The 18,827-nt window shown below is 35.6% G+C and overlaps 1 protein-coding gene across 1 annotated transcript; it reads right to left on the reverse strand.

The window, feature by feature from the left end:
* Positions 1–1,178: 1,178 nt before the first annotated feature.
* JCHAIN (joining chain of multimeric IgA and IgM) lies at positions 1,179–13,162 on the reverse strand. The gene is made up of 4 exons (XM_049789924.1): positions 13,099–13,162; positions 6,918–7,044; positions 2,847–2,927; positions 1,179–1,456 (listed from the first exon to the last, which is right to left on the reverse strand). The coding sequence occupies exons 1-4, from the start codon at positions 13,160–13,162 to the stop codon at positions 1,249–1,251; spliced, it is 480 nt and encodes a 159-aa protein (XP_049645881.1). The 3' UTR covers positions 1,179–1,248.
* Positions 13,163–18,827: the final 5,665 nt, after the last annotated feature.

Genomic DNA, 18,827 nt, shown 5'->3' on the forward strand with positions numbered 1-18,827 from the left:
AATGACTTTACTGTTTGACCTCCCATTAGTTAAATTCCAGAGTCACCATTAGCTTTCTATAGAACCCTTAGTTATGGAGAACTGTTGACATTGGCCTATATACCCTGATAAATATTATTTTTGTCAGAAAGGCCTTGCCTTTTCATTTAATTTTAAATTTTTTCTTTTTTTTACTTTTTTTTTTTTTTTTTGGTTTTTGGTTTTTGGTTTTTGGGTCATACCCAGCAGTGCTCAGGGGTTACTCCTGCTGGCTCTATGCTCAGAAATCGCCCCTGGCAGGCTGGGGGGACTATGTGGGATGCCAGGATTTGAACCACCATCCTTCTGCATGCAAGGCAAACACTACCTCCATGCTATCTCTCCGGCCCCTTAATTTTAAAATTAAATGACAAAACTATCTCAAATATGTACATGAGTCCTGTGGTTATTATATAATTACAACATACCTAATAAACTGTAAAACTAAAAATTGTAATTTCAAACAACAGTTAACACAACAAATATTTCCAATAAATTATTTCACAAAGATATATGCTTATGAATCTTTTTAATTATTCAAACTATGCTAGAGAATATATTATTGTGGAATACATATTTCATTACATTTGGTTACAGCATACATTCTTTCTAATGGGGATTTCTCACACCATCCTGCTTATAAAATTTTTTTCATCTAAAAAAGAAAATTATATAGCATTTGTTACCAAATTTGTACATAAGATATATATTTCAATTATGCATTAAATGGTGCCACTTTTGTTTCATACATGTTAGAGATGTTATTATGAATAATTTTCATGGATATTTTCAAAATATCTTAAATTATTGAATACTTTTCTAATAAAGACTTAGAATTGACTTGTGTTTACATATAAATCTTCTCTACACAATAATACTTTAAAAAAATATCAAATGAAATATGCAAAGGTTCTGATTCTTTGAGCAAAGTCAAAATGAGAATGCTGGCCTCTTAATTTTTCTCTTTGAGTTTTTATTTAGTCTATTTTTTAAAATGATGACTTTTTAATTTTAATGCTAGAAACTTTTATCAGTTAGGTAAAGATAACAGATTTTAATATTTGGAAAGTAAGTCAATGATTGACTAATTAAACATCACATAGTTACAGGTTAGATCATTTCAATTATTAGATTAAGAATTGCAATATCAGATGTTGGTAGCAAATATATGAGCTTTTGGGATCAAAATGGAGAGTCTTTCAAGATAAACACTGTGTAATTAGCAATGACTTAAAAATCATCAGAATAGCAGGAATCTGGGGTCAGAGCTGCTTCCACCACAGTGGTCTTACCACCAAAGATAAGTGGGACCCTATTGGTGTAGCACTTGTTTCTGTCATAAGTGTAGCAAGTTTCAGATTCTTCACAGATATTGCTTTGGGAGGCAGTAACTACTTGATCATCCACTTCCACTTCTACAGGATCACATTTCTTACAGCTGAAAAACAAATAGATCCATCAAATGCTGGCTCAGAGCTGAGTAACTATACATTTTTCATCCAAAATCAAGTATTTCTTACCATTCTGACTCAACCTCAATTGCTCTATATAAGTGAAGGTTTATGGAATTTTCAACCTTGCAGATATGTCAATTAGTTGAAAGTAAGGAATAGAATTAATAATTATTTAATATTATCACTTGGCCAATATTATACAACTTGTTCTTATATATATCGTGTTTATAACTATATCAAAATTAAAGAACTTACTTATAGTGTTACATTTTTAGTTTAATATTAAATTTTATAGTTTTCAAAGAAATAGCTCCATATTAATAATATGTCTAAATACAGTTACAAACTACTTGGACAAATTTAAATCAGTACTCCCTGTTTTTTTATAATGATGATTTCTTCTTTAGAATAAATTTTTTGTTTGGTTTTGTTTTAGGGTCATACTGCTAGTTCTGTGCTCAGGAATCATTCTTTTTCTTGTTTTTATATTTTATTACATAGCATATCATATAAGATATACATATGCATATGTGATCTCAGATCACATACTCTGCTAAAAATCACTTTTAAGTGAGTAATATGAAACCAAAATTACTGTTCAAAAATATGACTCAGGAAGATCATAGCTATAGTCTATAGTTGCAACTTTTCTTCTATCTTAAGAAAAAAATACTAGTGAAGGTCATTTCCTATATAATTTAACTATACAAATTTTGTACACTAAATTGTTTTATTGAAACTGTCCATCTTCATGCTCTCTACCAATGGAAATCATCTAAGGTGAAAGGCAGAACCTCAAGTTTAGGGGATTGTCTAAAAGTTTCCTTATTTATTCATGTACTTGATCATCTCCTCCTTTAGGACCCACATTTTCTACATACTAGACACTCACCTGAAAAACTCTCCACATTTTTACTCTGTTATGATTTCTAAGCCTCAGCAAATAGGATGTTTAATCACTTTATTTATCAATCTAGAACCTTAACATGGTTCCCAAAGCTTTCCTCTTACTCCCTTAACTCCATATGTGTGCCTATCAGGGATCATTCTTGACTAGACTCAAAGAATCATATGGCGTGCTGAGAATAAAACTGGATTCACCGCATGTCAGGAAGCACCCTATCTACCCACTATACTATATTTCTGGATTCTAGAATAAACTTACAGCAAAATTTTATCTGCAAAGTTATATAAAATTTTGATAATGAATACATATAAGAATTAATATATTCAAAGGTTCTAATTACATTGGTAAACATTTATGTACCAACTTATTTAGAAAAGTATTCTTACTAACAAAATTAATTTTTAGCAACTCCTTTCAGCAACTCCTCTATGATTTAGAGAAATATTATTTAAAGAAATAACTCTTACACGTCGGCCAAATGGTACACAAATTTGGTTCTCACTGGAGAGGTAGGATCCGAAATATTCTCCCTGTTGTTCATAGGAATGCTAAAGAAGAGGTAAAGCAAAAAAATAAATTTAACAAATACATGTATTCATGCCAGTACAATTGCTAGGACAGTTTCTACCATTTAACTATGATTTTAACGAATTTTAGCAAGTTATAATATTTGACTCATTTCACAGTAATTCAGTTTGGGGTTTGATTTGGGGACCACAGCTTTGTTGCTTGGGGTATACCTGTCTCTGAGCTCAGGGATCACTTTCGATGGAGCTTAGGTAACCATCTATAGTGCTGGGGAATCAAACCTCTGTTGGTTACATTCAAGAAAAAGACTTTATCCACTGATCCTTTCCTCCAGCCCTCACTGTATTTTAAACATTTCCATTCAAAATAGGACTCTCTCAAAATAGAATGCCTGTCTTAAAGAGAGGCAGGAGGTGGGAGAGGAGGATGTGGGGGCACTGGTGATGGGAATGTTGCACTGGTGAAGGACAGTGTCCTTTTTTTATAACTGAAACCCAACTACAGGGGCTGGGTGGTGGCGCTAAAGGTAAGGTGCCTGCCTTGCCTTTGCTAGCCTTGGACGGACCGCGGTTCAATCCCCCCGTGTCCCATATAGTCCCCCAAGCCAGGAGCAACTTCTGAGCGCATAGCCTGGAGTAACCCCTGAGCGTTACCGGGTGTGGCCCAAAAACAAAAACAAAATAAATAAATAAATAAATGAAACCCAACTACAAACTGTTTGTAACCATGGTGCTTAAGTAAAGATATTAATTTAACAAAATAATAGGACTCTCAGTTAATTACACGGGTGGTCAAGGTAGTGAATAGCATCGCCAAGAATAAAGCATATAGAAAAGAAAATTAATGTAATCATATTAACTCAATAATACATATAATACATATATGCCAACATAAATGTACAGATAAGTAAACAAATGAGCAAACTTCTCAGCAACACTTTTCAATGGTTTTAGTTATTTAGCACATTCCTGCTTTTTCTACTTACTTCAGAGATCCTCTCCTACCTCACCCTGTCTTTTCTTCCTAGGCCTCCACCTCCTCATAATTTCATGGGAATAGACTGGGGGTTCCTCTTTAATTTCCTATACCTATTACTGTTAGAGAATGATATAAAATTAAATTCATTGCTGTGTATGGATTCTTGGAAGAGGGAACAGGCACATCCTCTGTGCTGAGGGCTGGAGACTGTTCTACCCATTCTACTGGGAGGTTACTCCAAGGGATACTCAGCATACACCCCAGGCTCCTGCAAGCAAAACCTATGCGTCCAGTCCTTTGAGTTGTCTCTCCACCCACAAATGCTTTTTTTTTTCTTTCTCTTTTTATTTTGAAGTTTTGGGGGGCATACTTGGTGGTATTGAGAGCTAATTCTGGCTCTGCTTAGGAGTGAGTCCAATATTATTCAGCAACTTTTAATTAGTGTTTGTCAAAAAAATGAGTGAGTGATGAACATATACTTTATTAAATTATAAATGTTCTAGTAATTTCAAAAAAGAATTTTTAATAAAATACAATATTTATTATAAACAAATACTTAAGTCTATTTTGAAACAACACTAGATGTGTTAGAAGTATCTACACATTATCATATTAATCTTCATATTCTTAAGAGTATAATTGAGGGAAACAATTCAAATTAGTTAAGTAACTTGTCCAAATGTCTGACTGCTGGAGTTGGGGATAACAGCCATAATGACATAGCACTGGCAACGGTCACAGATCTTTCAAAAATTAGATCAGTGAAACATTAAGGATAGGACTAAGCAAAAGGCACATGTAATTGAATTATATGATTTCACTAAATAATACGATAATTACAGAGCTGGAGCTATAGGACAGCCCATAGAATACTTGCCTTACACATAGCCAATCTGAGTTCAATACCAAAAATTCCATATGGTCCCCCAAGAACCACCAGGAGTAATTCCTGATTGCAGAACCAGGAAAACACCCTGAGCACCACAAGGTGCAGTGCCTCAAATATAACAGTATAATAAGTATATACATGCAATATCATAAAAGAATATGTCAGAAAAGAAAAATAATTAGAGAATAATGGAGAGGCATTTTAAAATGTACTTCCCTCCTAAGACCAAGGATGTAGTGCTGTAGTAAAGCAGCTCTGCCTAATATGCTTGAGTTCAAGAGTCTGATCTTTGGCACTTCCCAATATGGTCATTTCAAATTAATTAGTAACTTGTCCAATATCTGATGTTAACTGAACACAGTTACCTAGAATACAAACAAGATGTGGCAACAGAGATATTGGGGAAGGGAGAACAGAGGAAAATTTTAAAATAAAAATGTCTGCTTGACTGGGGATCAAACAGAGAAAGGGTCTCATTTGTGTGTAAAATAATTCAGTTTGGATTTGGGTTTGAGTTTGGGGACCAAGCCTCATGTTGCTTAAAGGTTTACCTGGCTCTGTGCTTAGGAATTAGCCCTGGCTGAAATCAGGGACCCATATATGGTGCTGCGGATGAAGGCTCCATTGACTGCATTCAAGGAAAGCACCTAATCCATTACACAATCGTTTAAGCCATCAATATATTTTACATACTTCCACTCCAAATAGGCCTCCAGTTACTGACGTTCTGGTGGTGGAGGAGGTGAAGTAACTTTGCAAATATAAAACAGTAATATGAAAACTTCGCATATATGAGGTCCTGAGTTTGATCCTCTGTACTAAAAATAAATTTTAAAATACGTTTAGAGGCCAGAGCGATAGCACAGTGGTAGGGTGTTTACCTTGCACTCAGCAGACCTGGGACAGACCCGGGTTTGATCCCCGGCATCCCATATGATCCCCCATAAGCAAAAGCCTGCCAGGAGCAATTACTGAGTGCAGAGCTAGGAGTAATCCCTGAGCATCCCTGGATGTGGCCAATAAGAAACAAAAAAAATAATTTAAAAATAAAAACATTCCATGGTCATAGATTGTACAGAAAGGAGGAAACTTTCCTTGTATGCAGCCAACCTGGATCCAATCCCCAATACCCCATATGGTTCCCTGAACCCCACCAGGAATAGTCCCTGAGCACAGAGGTAGAAGCAAACCTTGAGCACCACCAGGTGTGGCAAAAAAATAAGAATAAAAATAATGTTTCCCATGAAGAAAAAAATTTAAACAAAAGATAGGCATTTCTTGGCTTGAGAGATGACTTAAAGATCTGAAAATCTGATCCCCTCAGCCTGCCAGGAGTAATTTCTGAGCACAGATCCAGGAGTAACACCTGAGCACCAACTGATGTGGCCCAAAAAAAACAAACAAAAAAGGCCTGAAAAGCATGACTTGCATATGCAGCCAAGAGTCATGGGTTCAATTTCAGCACAACATAATTCACCAAACACCACCAAAAGTGACCCCTAAGCACAGAGGCAGGAATAGTCTTTGACCCTCACCAGGTGAGGCTCAAAAAAGCACACTAAATGTTAAAATAAGAAAGTTGGTGGTGGTGTGTTTTATATATAGTTCAAAATAGGGATTTCAATATTTCCTTCAAGTTTGATTTTGAACTGATCAAGTCAAAGTAAAAATAGAATTCCATATGCACTAGAGCATTTTTTTTTTTTTTTGGTTTTTGGGCCACACCCGTTTGACGCTCAGGGGTTACTCCTGGCTATGTGCTCAGAAATCGCCCCTGGCTTGGGGGGACCATATGGGACGCCGGGGGATCGAACCGTGGTCCTTCCTTGGCTAGTGCTTGTAAGGCAGACACCTTACCTCCAGCGCCACCTACCCGGCCCGAACTAGAGCATTTATGACTAGATTAAAATCGTGTGTCATAACTTGATATCTCTGACTGTTCTGAATCGTTTGGAAATCTTTGTTTCTGCCCCCAGTTTCTACATAACTGTTTCTCACCCATTAACCAGATTAAACTTCATGTAAGGTACTATTTATCAAAATAAATAAATAAAAATACAAGTACAATATTCGAACTATTAATAATATTATAAAGTGCCATCACTTGCAACATGACAAAAATAAATATAAAATTCTAACATACGTAATTCTGATGCTTCTCTCCACAATATCTTCAGAAGGGTCCTCAGGAGATGGGATGATCCTGGAAGAAACCCGGACACACTGACACTTGTTGTCAGCAAGAATAATACTTTCTTCTTCATCTTGGGCTTGAAAGATAAAACATTAATAACAAAAAAGAAAAAGAAAAATTCATATATTATAGATTGAGTTTTTTTGCAGAAAAATTAAATTTTATGACTGATCTATTTCAGCCATCTCTATTTGTTCTCCACCCTACTCTAATATAGTTAAGTAGTTTCTCACATAATATTGAAAAAAATCCAAATGCACTTTGAAAGGAATTTTTGTTTGATTTTCCTTCCTTAGTCTAATCCTGAGATGACCAAATGCTGTTTGTCATCAAATTTTTTTTTGTTTGTTTGGTTGGTTGGTTGGTTTTTGGGGCACACCCAGCGGTGCTCAGGGGTTACTCCTGGCTGTCTGCTCAGAAATAGCTCCTGGCAGGCACGGGGGACCATATGGGACACCGGGATTCAAACCAACCACCTTTGGTCCTGGATCGGCTGCTTGCAAGGCAAACACCGCTGTGCTATCTCTCCGGGCCCATCAAATGTTTTCAATAAAGGTATAGATCTCTGGCTGATATATCCTTGTCCAAATCTATAACAAGTGCAAAAATATGATAAAAAATTAAAACGTTTTTCCTAGGTCAAAGCAATTCACTAAAAGTGAACAAAAGTAATATTAATCTTTATAAAACCAGTTTGAAGTGTCATATCATCCTGAACTCATTAAAACTTTGGGAGAAGGGCAGAGAGATAGAATAGCAGGTAGGGCACTTGCCATGCATATGGTTACCGACCCAGGTTCAGCCCCCATAATCATATGGTCCTTTGAGTATCGCCAGTAATAATTTCTGAGTGCAGAGCCAGAAGTAAACCATGAGCACTGCTGGGTGTGGCCCCATAACAAACAAACAAAAAATCTCAACCTTTTTTTGTGTGTGTGGTTGTAGGGGGGCTTGAATTGCAGTATTTCTAGAATAGACAGTTTTTCTGTATAAATGTTTTTATTATTTTTAATATAATAATAATTTTTATTTTGATCAAAGTGGATTACTATCTTTTACAGTAATATTTAGGTACATATTGGCATTGAATCAGGGGAATTCCCACCACCAAAGTTGACCTCTCTCCACCCCCATTCCCAGCATGCATCCCATATTCCCTTTCTTTACCCCCCGGGCTGCTAGTATAAATGGTCCCCTCTGTGTCTAGCTTGTTGTACATTGGGTATCGATTCTGTTGTCGTTGGCTTTAGATTTGGTGTTTACATCCGATCATTTTTATTACTACTTAGTGATCATACAACTGCTTGATCTTGGTCCCCTCCATTAAGGAGTAGACAGGTTTTACCTGACATTTTGTTAATCTTCTAAATATTTCGTTACAACTTTTCTTTATATGTTTATATTTTTCTTTCTCATAATATCATGTTATTATGAACAACGATTCAAATAAAATGATATGTGCTTAAATTTCTTTTTTTTTTTTGTGGGAGCACACCAGGCATTTTTTAGGGGTTATTTATGGCTCTGCACTCAGGATCCATTCCTGGAGGATTTGGGAGACATTATGGTATGCTGGGGTAGAACTAAGGTCAGCTTGTGGAAGACAAATACCTTACTCATTGTATTATCATTCTAGCCCCTGGCGTCAATAATTTATGGTCATCAAATCTCAACTTCAAAAAAAATAGATTTTGCACATGAGTTCAAGTGAAATGAACAGGATAGATATGATTGTAACTGGAAGTCTAATTGTTCCAGAGATGATTCCAGAGCAGACAAGATTGCAGAATTTCCATTTAACGGGAACAGTAATTACAAAAACATTTTAAGCCCGTTGTTATTGTACTTAAATTGTTTGAATTGCTGTATAATGCATGATTGTGCCATTTTCATACTACTTAATGACTCTTTTAGGGTTTAGGGGGAGCCACACCCAGCGCTCAGGCATTACTCCTGATTTGTGCTCAGAAATCACTCCTGGCAGGCTCGGGGACCATATGGGATGCTGGGCACTGAAACTAAGTCCACTCTAGGTTGGCCATGTGCAAGGCAAACGCCCTATCGCTGTGCTATCGCTCCATCCTCTACTTAATAACTTAAAAAATGTACATAGTATTAAAAGTGAAATGCATGTGAAATCAATTCAAGAGAATCATACATATATATTAGGAAGTAATATAGATTTTTTGGGGGGGTCACACACGGTGGCGCTCTGGGGTTACTCCTGGATCTGTGCTCAGAAATCGCTCCTGGCAGGCATTGGGGGACCATATGGGATGTCAGGAATCGAACCAGAGACCTTCTTGGATTGGCAGCGTGCAAGGCAAACGCCCTATCACTGTGCTATTGCTTCGATCCCGCGATAGCTTTTATTAAACAAAACTTGCTTAAAAGATGTGAGAGGAAAGAAAGAGAGGAAAATTCATCTCACGAGAGAACACAGGCTTCTCCAAAGTAGAAATAGTAAGCAAGTGAGATACTTGTTCAAGGGGAAAAAATCAGACTTGTAGAACAAACTTGCTTTTAATGTTTTAGAAAGAAAAAGATGATTTAAATGCTGTCCTCTATTCAACTGCTGAATTCATTACTTTATAATGTTTTTCATTAAAAAGAAATACAAATGAGCTTGTAATGCCTGACTAAAAATATTGATCGGGTTGAGGTCATGACTTGACTACTAAGAGTTTTTTTTGGGTTTTTGTTTTTTGTTTTTTGTTTTTTTGTTTTTGGGCCACACCCACTGATGATCAGGGGATACTCCTGGCTCTACACTCAGAAATTGCTCCTGGCTCTAGGGACCATATAGGATGCCAGGGGAATTGAACCAAGGTCCATCCTAGGACAGCAGAGCAAAGCAAATGCCCTACAGCTGCACTATCATTCTGGCCCCTTGACTACAAAGTTTTAAATAGAAAATGTCTGCATTTTACTTATAGCATATAATTTCTTTAATAATACTTTATAGGAAAATTTTTCATTAATATTATTGTTTAAAAAATATTAGCAGTCAAAAATATTAGCAGTCTAATATGCTTAACAAAAATGTACAGATACATGCCATTAAATGTACAAATACATTTGTTTAAGGTACACACCTGGCTATGCTCAGGTCCTACTCCTTACTCTGTACTCAGAGATTAATTTTAGCAGGCTTGAGGAGGGGATCGTGGGGATCCAACCTGGGTCTACCGCATGCAAACAAATGCCCTATCCACTATACAGTAGCTCCAGCTCCTAAATTTTTTAATCCCATCCAAAGAATAAGAAAATATGGGCATAAGAATGTACAGCTGGTAAGTCATTTGCCTTTCACACAATGGACTTAGGTTTGCACCATCGCCCCATATATGATCCTATGAGCATGACCATGCGTAATCTCGGAACAAGAGCCAGAAATAAGCTCTGATCAGTCACGTATAAACAAGAAAGAAAAGAAAAAGGAAGAAGGTAGGAAGGAAGGAAGGAAGGAAGGAAGGAAGGAAGGAAGGAAGGAAGGAAGGAAGGAAGGAAGGAAGGAAGGAAGGAAGGCAGGCAGGCAGGCAGGAAGGAAGGAAGGAAGGAAGGAAGGAAGGAAGGAAGGAAGGAAGGAAGGAAGGAAGGAAGGAAGGAAGGAAGAGAAAGAAAGATGAGGGAGGAAGGTTTGCTACATACTATATTAAAAACTAACTTATTAAAGTAATTAGAATTAGATCACAATTAGAATAAGATAGGTATTAGGAATAACATTCTACCTACCATGTGCTTGTATATGAATTTAGGAAAGTTCTTACACCTCTTTAAATCTAAGTCACTATATTAGAAATCAATGTATTAGAAATAATCACAATACTTATCTTCATATAATTATTGTAAGAATTAAGTGACATACTAGAGCAATAACACAGTGGGGGGTAATGCACTTGTCTTGCACATTGTCAACCTGGGTTTGATCTCCAGTATGTAGATCCAGTCCAAATAGTCCCCAAACCAAAACCCACTATGAGTGATACCTGAGCACAGAGCCAGAAGTAAGCCCTGAGCTTACTGGGTATTTCCCCTGCCAAGAAAAAAGAATTTAATGGAATAATACATGTAAGAGTACTTAGGATAATTCTTTGAACACAATAGCTCTTTTTTTATTCTAGCTACAAAAATGTTTTATTTGTTTAAAGGTATATAAAAGTTTTTATAAGCATATTTATCTATAGATTCATAAACAATAGTTAATATCATTATATCTTAAATAGTATTACAAATTAATCATTCATAAATTAGAATAAAATACATTGAATGACTTCTTATTACATTTGTCTTAGTTATGAGTGCTGACTAGTCTTGAAATAAGACCAGTAAGTCCTATAAGTGTTAAAAGCAATTATCCCTGTTATATCATTTTATAATCTTAAAAAATAAAAGAGAAGGGGCAAGATACAACAGGTAGGAAATAAATAGTTCAACAGGTAAGGCATTTGCCTTGCACACAGTCAACCTGGGTTTGATTCCTGGCATTCCACAACCACTACACACACCCTCTAAACCAACCCACCAGAAGTAATTTCTGAGCACAGAGTCATGAGTAACAATTGAGTACTGTTGGGTGTAGACTAAAAACAAAATAAAAAAAAAAATAGAAGAGAAAAGAGAGGGGGGAAAGAAAAGAGTATTATAAAGAAAATCAATACCAAGTTGGAATGTTCAAGCATCTCTGGAGTGGAATGTGTCTTGCTTTGAATTTATGCCCCTCCTGACTCCCCACAAAGAATTCATGCCCCCTTCTAGATGAAAATCATTAGATACTACACTTCTGGAGTGATAACACAGGGGTAGGGCGTTTGCCTTGCATGCAGTAAACCCAGGACAGACCTGGGTTAAATTCCTGGCATCCCATATGGTCCCCTGAACCTGCCAGGAGCAATTTCTGAGCACAGAGCCAGGAGTAACCGCTGAACACTACCGGGCGTGATTCAAAAAAAAAAAAAACAAAAAACAAAACAAAACAAAACAATGCGGCCAAAGAGATCGTGTGGAGGTAGGGCATTTGCCTTGCATGCAGAAGGATGTTGGTTCGAATCCCGGCATCCCATATGGTCCACCGTGCCTGTCAGGAGCGATTTCTGAGCATAGAGCCAGGAGTAACTCCTGAGTGCTGCTGGGTGTGACCCCCCCCCCAAAAAAAACTACACTTCTATATTTATAATTATTTCATTTTATATAGTTATTTGAGAGATTACTAAGCAAAATAACCCAAGTTCAAGCACATTATTAGCAACCTAAATAGCATTAAACATTGTTGAAGATCATAATAGAAGAGCCAGAGTGATAGTAGAGCAGGTAGGACATTTGTCTTACACCTGGCCCACCCGAATTCGACCCTTGGCATCCCATAGGGTCCCCCGAAATCTCCCAGGAGTAATTTCTGAGCACTGAGCCAGAAGTAACTTCAGAGCACTACCAGGTGTGCCCCCAAACAAAAAGAATCATAGTAGATCTGTTGCCTAGTATTCTGTAAGATTTTAAAACTAACACTAATTAGTTTTATTTTGAAATAAATTCACAATATTTCTGTATTGTAATTATAGTAATATGATTTCACTTCCTTAGAATATTAACTAAAGAGACTTAAAGAGGATTATTTGTTTTTAAGATTCAATCTAGGGCCGGAGAGATAGCATGAAGGTAAGTCGTTTGCCTTTCATGCAGAACACGGTGGTTCGAATCCTGGCATCCCATATGGTCCCTGAGCCTGCCAGGGGCGATTTTTGATCATAGAGTTAGGAGTAACCCCTGAGCGTTGCCGGGTGTGACCCAAAAAAAAAAACAAACAAACAAACAAAATTCAATCTAAATATTTATATAAGTATTTTCATCCAGATATGTCTACTTTCTTGTTCTCAAGGTTGCAATAGCAAACAAAATAATAATTGTACCATCAAATAATAATTGCACAAAGCAAACAATAATACTACATATTAATAGATGCATATAATAATTGTCCATATTAAGGTTAGAAAAATATCACTGTCCATATGAAGGTAAGCAAAAGTAGCCAGATAACTGGCCCATAAAAGCACAAACATAAATGTTTAAATCTAGAAAACAGATCTGTTCATTTTTTTCTTTTATCTGAGTTCATTTTCAAAGTGTCACATACCTGTCACAAGAACAGCCTTAACAAAAAGGCCCAAGATGCCCCACAAAAGCAAATGGTTCTTCATCTTGACCACTTCTTTTGAAAACTTGAGCTAAGAAGTCAGGGTTGAGGTGGGTGACCTATAAGGAGTGTGCAAATGATGGTGCTTCTGCTTTCTTAAAATAACACGTCAGGAGCCTAACAAACTAAAACAACCAGACTGTGGTTGCAGTCTAAAATTTAAATGCTACACTGAAAAGAAATGTATGTCTCAAATTTTTGTGCTTTCATCCAAAACATTCCCTGTAAGATTGATGCAATTATTTTTAAGTTTACATTTATTTATATAATTAATTCAGAAAAGTAGTGATAATTTCAAGGAAGGGGTCCATTAAAAATGTTTAACCAAATGCTCTCAGCTTTATTACCTAAACATATTCATTATGAAATATCAAAGTAACTATTTCACATTTGTTGTACCTGGAACAATAAATAAGGAAAGGAGAAAAGAGAATTAAATATCTTACTGTCTGCATTTTATGTAACTTTTTGCTTTTGTTTATTATTCAGAAAAATATTTTATTTAAGAGAATAGAAGAGAAAATAGGGCAAAAATTTCTCAAATCATGAGACCACATCTTCTAGGCAGGATTCCCTTATGTAAACTTTTTCTTCTAGTCCTTAATCACTTTCAGGTTTTAATATATGTATTATATATGGCATATATACTATATACATACTCTCATTTTTAATTATGCATGAACTCAACTATGTGATCATAATTAGAGATAAATATATATTAGATGTATCCATTGTAACATTTAAATTTAATAACAGTAAGGCAAATTGTGTTTGTTCAGCTAGTAACATCTTGCATTATTTGAAGCCATAACTAATTCCCATTTAAAATGTTTCAATAGAAAAATTAATAACTACTGGATTATTTTGTAAAGATTTTTTATTTATTAGAGTCAAATTAAGAGTGGAATGATAAAACAGTGGGTAGTTTATTTGCCTTAACACAGCTGTCCCATGATCAACCCTCTGCCCCACATATGGTACCCCAAACCCAGTGAGGAGTGGTCCCAGAATGCAGAACCAAAAGTAAGCCCTTTGCACTACTGAGGGTGTTCCAAAAACAAAACAAAACAAAGTGTCAAAATTTTTAAGATATAAAGATATAAAATTGAGCTCTTGAACAGAGCATCTTTCCAATCGACCCCAACATGAAAGAATTTCTTGTCTAAGTAGGCAGAATTGGGTATGAGAACATTCTGGTTAGGTTATATGCAGCAACACCAAATCTATGTTACTTTTGGTTCTCAGTTCTCCAATTTTTTAAAAGATCTCCTAAAATTTTCAAAAGTAAAGAAATGCTGCAGGACCTTAAATAACAAGCAGGTTTCATAGCCAAAAGTGAAAAAGAAAAAATAAAGAATCAAAGAGCTAAGGCTAGCACATCACATAATGTGTATTCCTTTAATCATTACATATTGGATGTCTAGCAAGAGCAAAGTGTCAGGCACTAGCACACATGTTATTTTTATATACTATATAAATTATATACTATATAATGTATAAATTATATAATTATATAAATTTAATTTGATTATATAAAATAAGAAAATTGTATAAATATAAAAGTATATAAATTATATAGTTATATAATATACACATTATATAATAATTACTATATAAATTACATATATTATATTTATATTTTATATACTATATAAATTATATATTTATATTTTATACTATATAAATTATAAATAGCATATATACTATATAAATTATATGATTATACTACCAAACTTTACTTTCATTTTAACCTACATCATAGATCTTAGAAACTACATCCATTAAGAAAAATTTGCTAAAGAATTGGGGCTGGAGAGATAACATGGAGGTAAGGTGTTTGCCTTTCATGCAGAAGGACGGTGGTTTGAATCCTGGCATCCCATATGGTACCCTGTGCCTGCCAGGGGCGATTTCTGAGCATGGAGCCAGAAGTGACCCCTGAGCGTTGCTGGGTGTGACCCAAAAAATAGAAATTTGCTAAAAAATAAAGAAAATAAAATATATAAAATAAATAATTATTAACTTTATACCCAGAAATGTAATATTAGATTCCAAAAGCCATAGTTGATACCTAGTATACATAAATTAATCTGCATAAATAAAAATGGGTAAGAAATTATTTTTATTATATTTAATAAACCATTTGTCTTGGGGCCAGAGTAATAGCACAATGGTAGTGTGTTTGCTTTGCACACAGCTGACCAGGTAGGGACCCAGGTTCGATTCCCAGCATCCCATATGGTCCCCTGAGCCTGCCAGGATCAACTTCTGAGCACAGAGCCAGGAGTAACCCCTGAGCACCACAGGGTGTGGCCAAAAAAATTTTGTCTTAAACCTCAGAATGAAGAAAGAAAAATTTATTGGGAGGGGTGAAGCAATAGCACAGTAGCTAGGGCATTTGCTTTTCATGCAGCCAACCCAAATTCAATCCCTAGCATCCCATTTGATATACTGGAGTGATATCTAAGCACAGAGTCAGGAATAACCCTTGAGGACCACTGGGTGTGAAGATAGATAGATAGATAGATAGATGATAGATAGATAGATAGATAGATAGATAGATAGATAGATAGATAGATAGATAGATAGATCGATCGATCGATCGATAGATAGATAGATAGATAGATAGATAGATAGATAGATAGATAGATAGATAGATAGATAGATAGATAGATAGATAGATAGATAGATAGATAGATAGATAGACAGACAGACAGACAGACAAGACAGACAGATAGAAAAATTGCTGGATTCACCTGAATAATTATATCTATTAAAAAGAAGGAAACATAGAGCCAGAGAGATAGCATGGAGGTAGGGCATTTGCCTTGCATGTAGAAGATCAGTGGTTAAAATCCCCACATCCCATATGGTCCCCCGAGCCTGCCAAGAGCGATTTCTAAGCATAGAGCCAGGAGTAACCCCTGAGTGCTGCCGGGTGTAATCCAAAAACCAAAAAAAAGAAAGAAAGAAGGAAGGAAGTAAACAACTGAAAACATGTTATTATTATTGTGCTACTTTTTGTCAGGAGGATATCAAAACAATTATCATCCTCTTTAAGTGCACCTCATCTCTCACTGCTTCTAAATAACCAGTTCGTATTATCACTCTAAAATCAAATAATTAGCTATTGTTATATTTTTCTTTAAGTCATAATCACCCTGAAAATGAGTACCAGGTTAGACTTGCTCTAGAAAGCAAATTGGATAAATCCTTGGGTACAAATTAACAAATCTATTGTTTCTAGAAGCATTTTGGTAGAGTCTTTAAGATTTTCTTAATATAATTTAGAAATTATAACTGCACAACTCATCAGGAAGAAGAGGCCTACATAAATAATTTAATGGCACAGTTTATAAAATTGAAAAATTATCAACAAAATGAACCAAAAATAGGCAGACAAAAGGAAATAATAAAGCTTAAGGCAGCAATTAATGAGTTGGAAATCCAAAAAATCCAAAAAAAAGGGATCAATAAAAGCAAGAGTTGGTTCTTTGAAGAAATAAACAAGATCAATAAACCATAGCAAAACTCACAGAGAGAGAAACTTGATAAACTTAATAAACCAAGTAAAAAATGAAAAGGGAAAAGATTACTACAGATACTACAGAAATTCAAAGGGTAATCAGAGATTACTTTGAGATAATCTATGCTACAAAACAAGAGAACCTGGAAGAAATGGATAATTTTTAGACTCCTATAACTTCACAAGTTTAAACCAAAATGGTCTGGCATATCTTAACAGACCTACCACTATTGAATAAATTAAAATGGTAATTAAAAGTTTTCCACAAAAAAAAAAAAAATTCCAGGCTCACACGGATTCATTAATGAATTCTTTCAGACCTTTCAAGAGGACCTACTGCCAATCCTTTTCAGTCTCTTCCAGGAACTGAAGAAACAGAAACTTTTTCAAATGATTTGTACAAAGCTAACATCATCTTGTTATCAAAAGGAGACAGAGATGCCACCAAAAAAAATGAAAGAACTACAGATCAATATCCTTTGATAAACAAAGATGTAATGATCCTCAACAAAATACTAGAAAATAAGATTCAATGTCTCATCAATTCATACACTATGACCTTTTAGTTGACTAAAAAAAAAGGGGGTATTTGAGTTTCTGTGATATTATTGTGAATGGGATTGTTGGGGTTTTTTTCTAATTTCTATTTTTTCTCTATCATTATTTCCATGTGTGTGTGTGTTAATTTTGTAGCCTGCCACTTTGCTATACAAAGCTATTGTTTCTGGAAGCATTTTGGTAGTCTTTAGGATTTTTTAAATATGATATTATGTGATCTGCAAACAGTGAGAGCTTGATTTCTTCCTTTCTTATCTAGATGTCCTTAATATCTTTTTCTTACCTAGTTGCTATAGCAAGTACTTCCAGAACTATATTAAATAGGAGTGGCAAGAGTGGGCAGCCTTGTCTTGTGCCAGATTTTAGAGGAAAGGCTTTCAGTTTTACCCCATTGAGTATATTTGCCATTGGCTTGTGGAAGTGGCCTTGATTATAGTTTGTAAAAAGTTCCTTCCATTCCCATCTTGTTGAGAGTTTTTTATTACAAACGAGTGTTGAACCTTATCAAATGCTTTCTCTGCATCTATCAATGTGATCATATGTTTTTTATTTGTCCTTTTGTTGATATGATGTATGATGTTGATTGATTTGCATATGTTAAACCATCCTTTCATCTTTAGAATGAATCCTACTTGGTCATAGCATATGACCTTCTTGATGAGACATTACATCTATTTTCTAGGATTTTGTTGAGGATCTTTGCATCTTTGGTTATCAAGGATATTGGTCTGTAGTTCACTCATTTTTTTTTTGTGGCATCTCTGTCTCCCTTTGTGCAACCATGAAGCAGGGGTTTGAGGGGCTCACTATGCAGCCAGTCAACTCTCCTGCTGGTTCCTTTCATGGCCAAGGGACTGGGGGAACTCACCACACCACTAGATAGCCCCTCCAGCTGGTTCCCTTCAGGGGTGTGTGCTGGGCACCGGTTGCTTGTTGCCTCCAAAGGACTGGGTTTTGTTTTGTTTTCAGATGCCTCCCTCAGTGCTCTAAATATTCCTGACTCTGCTTAGAAGTGATCTCTAGATTCCTCAAGGTACTGTGTGTAGTTCCAGGCATCAAATCTAGATTGGCAGGATACAAGGTAAGCACATGAACCCCAGTATTGTCTCTCCAGGCCAGCATTCCCCCTATGTGAGATAAATTTCCATTTCCCCACATGCATTCCACTAATAATGAAAGATTAATTTTTATTATATTAAATCACTAAAGTAGGAGAGAAATTTTTTTAAATAAATCTCTTTAAATTTATAGGTATGATTTTTAGATGACTCCCTAAAGTCTATCCTGCTCATTTAGTTATTTCATTTCCTAGTTTATCAAAAATTGTATTTAAACAAATAAATGTATGTTACAGACCCAGTACATATATAGTATATGTATTCTTTGTGCCAAGATACAGGATGAAGTGCTAAGGAGAGAGTTTAAAGAACTGAATTCCAGATTTTGCATCTGTGAGGCTCTAAGTTTGGTCCCTGGCTTCCTATACCCTGCTCACCTCTGCTAGATATAGATCTGGAGGTGCCTAGCACTAGTATATTCCAGTGGTCCCAGCAATGCTGGGTCAGAGCAGTATCACATTATCTGT

This window comes from Suncus etruscus, chromosome 16 (assembly GCF_024139225.1).
Source record: "Suncus etruscus isolate mSunEtr1 chromosome 16, mSunEtr1.pri.cur, whole genome shotgun sequence".
Lineage (NCBI taxonomy): Eukaryota > Metazoa > Chordata > Mammalia > Eulipotyphla > Soricidae > Suncus > Suncus etruscus.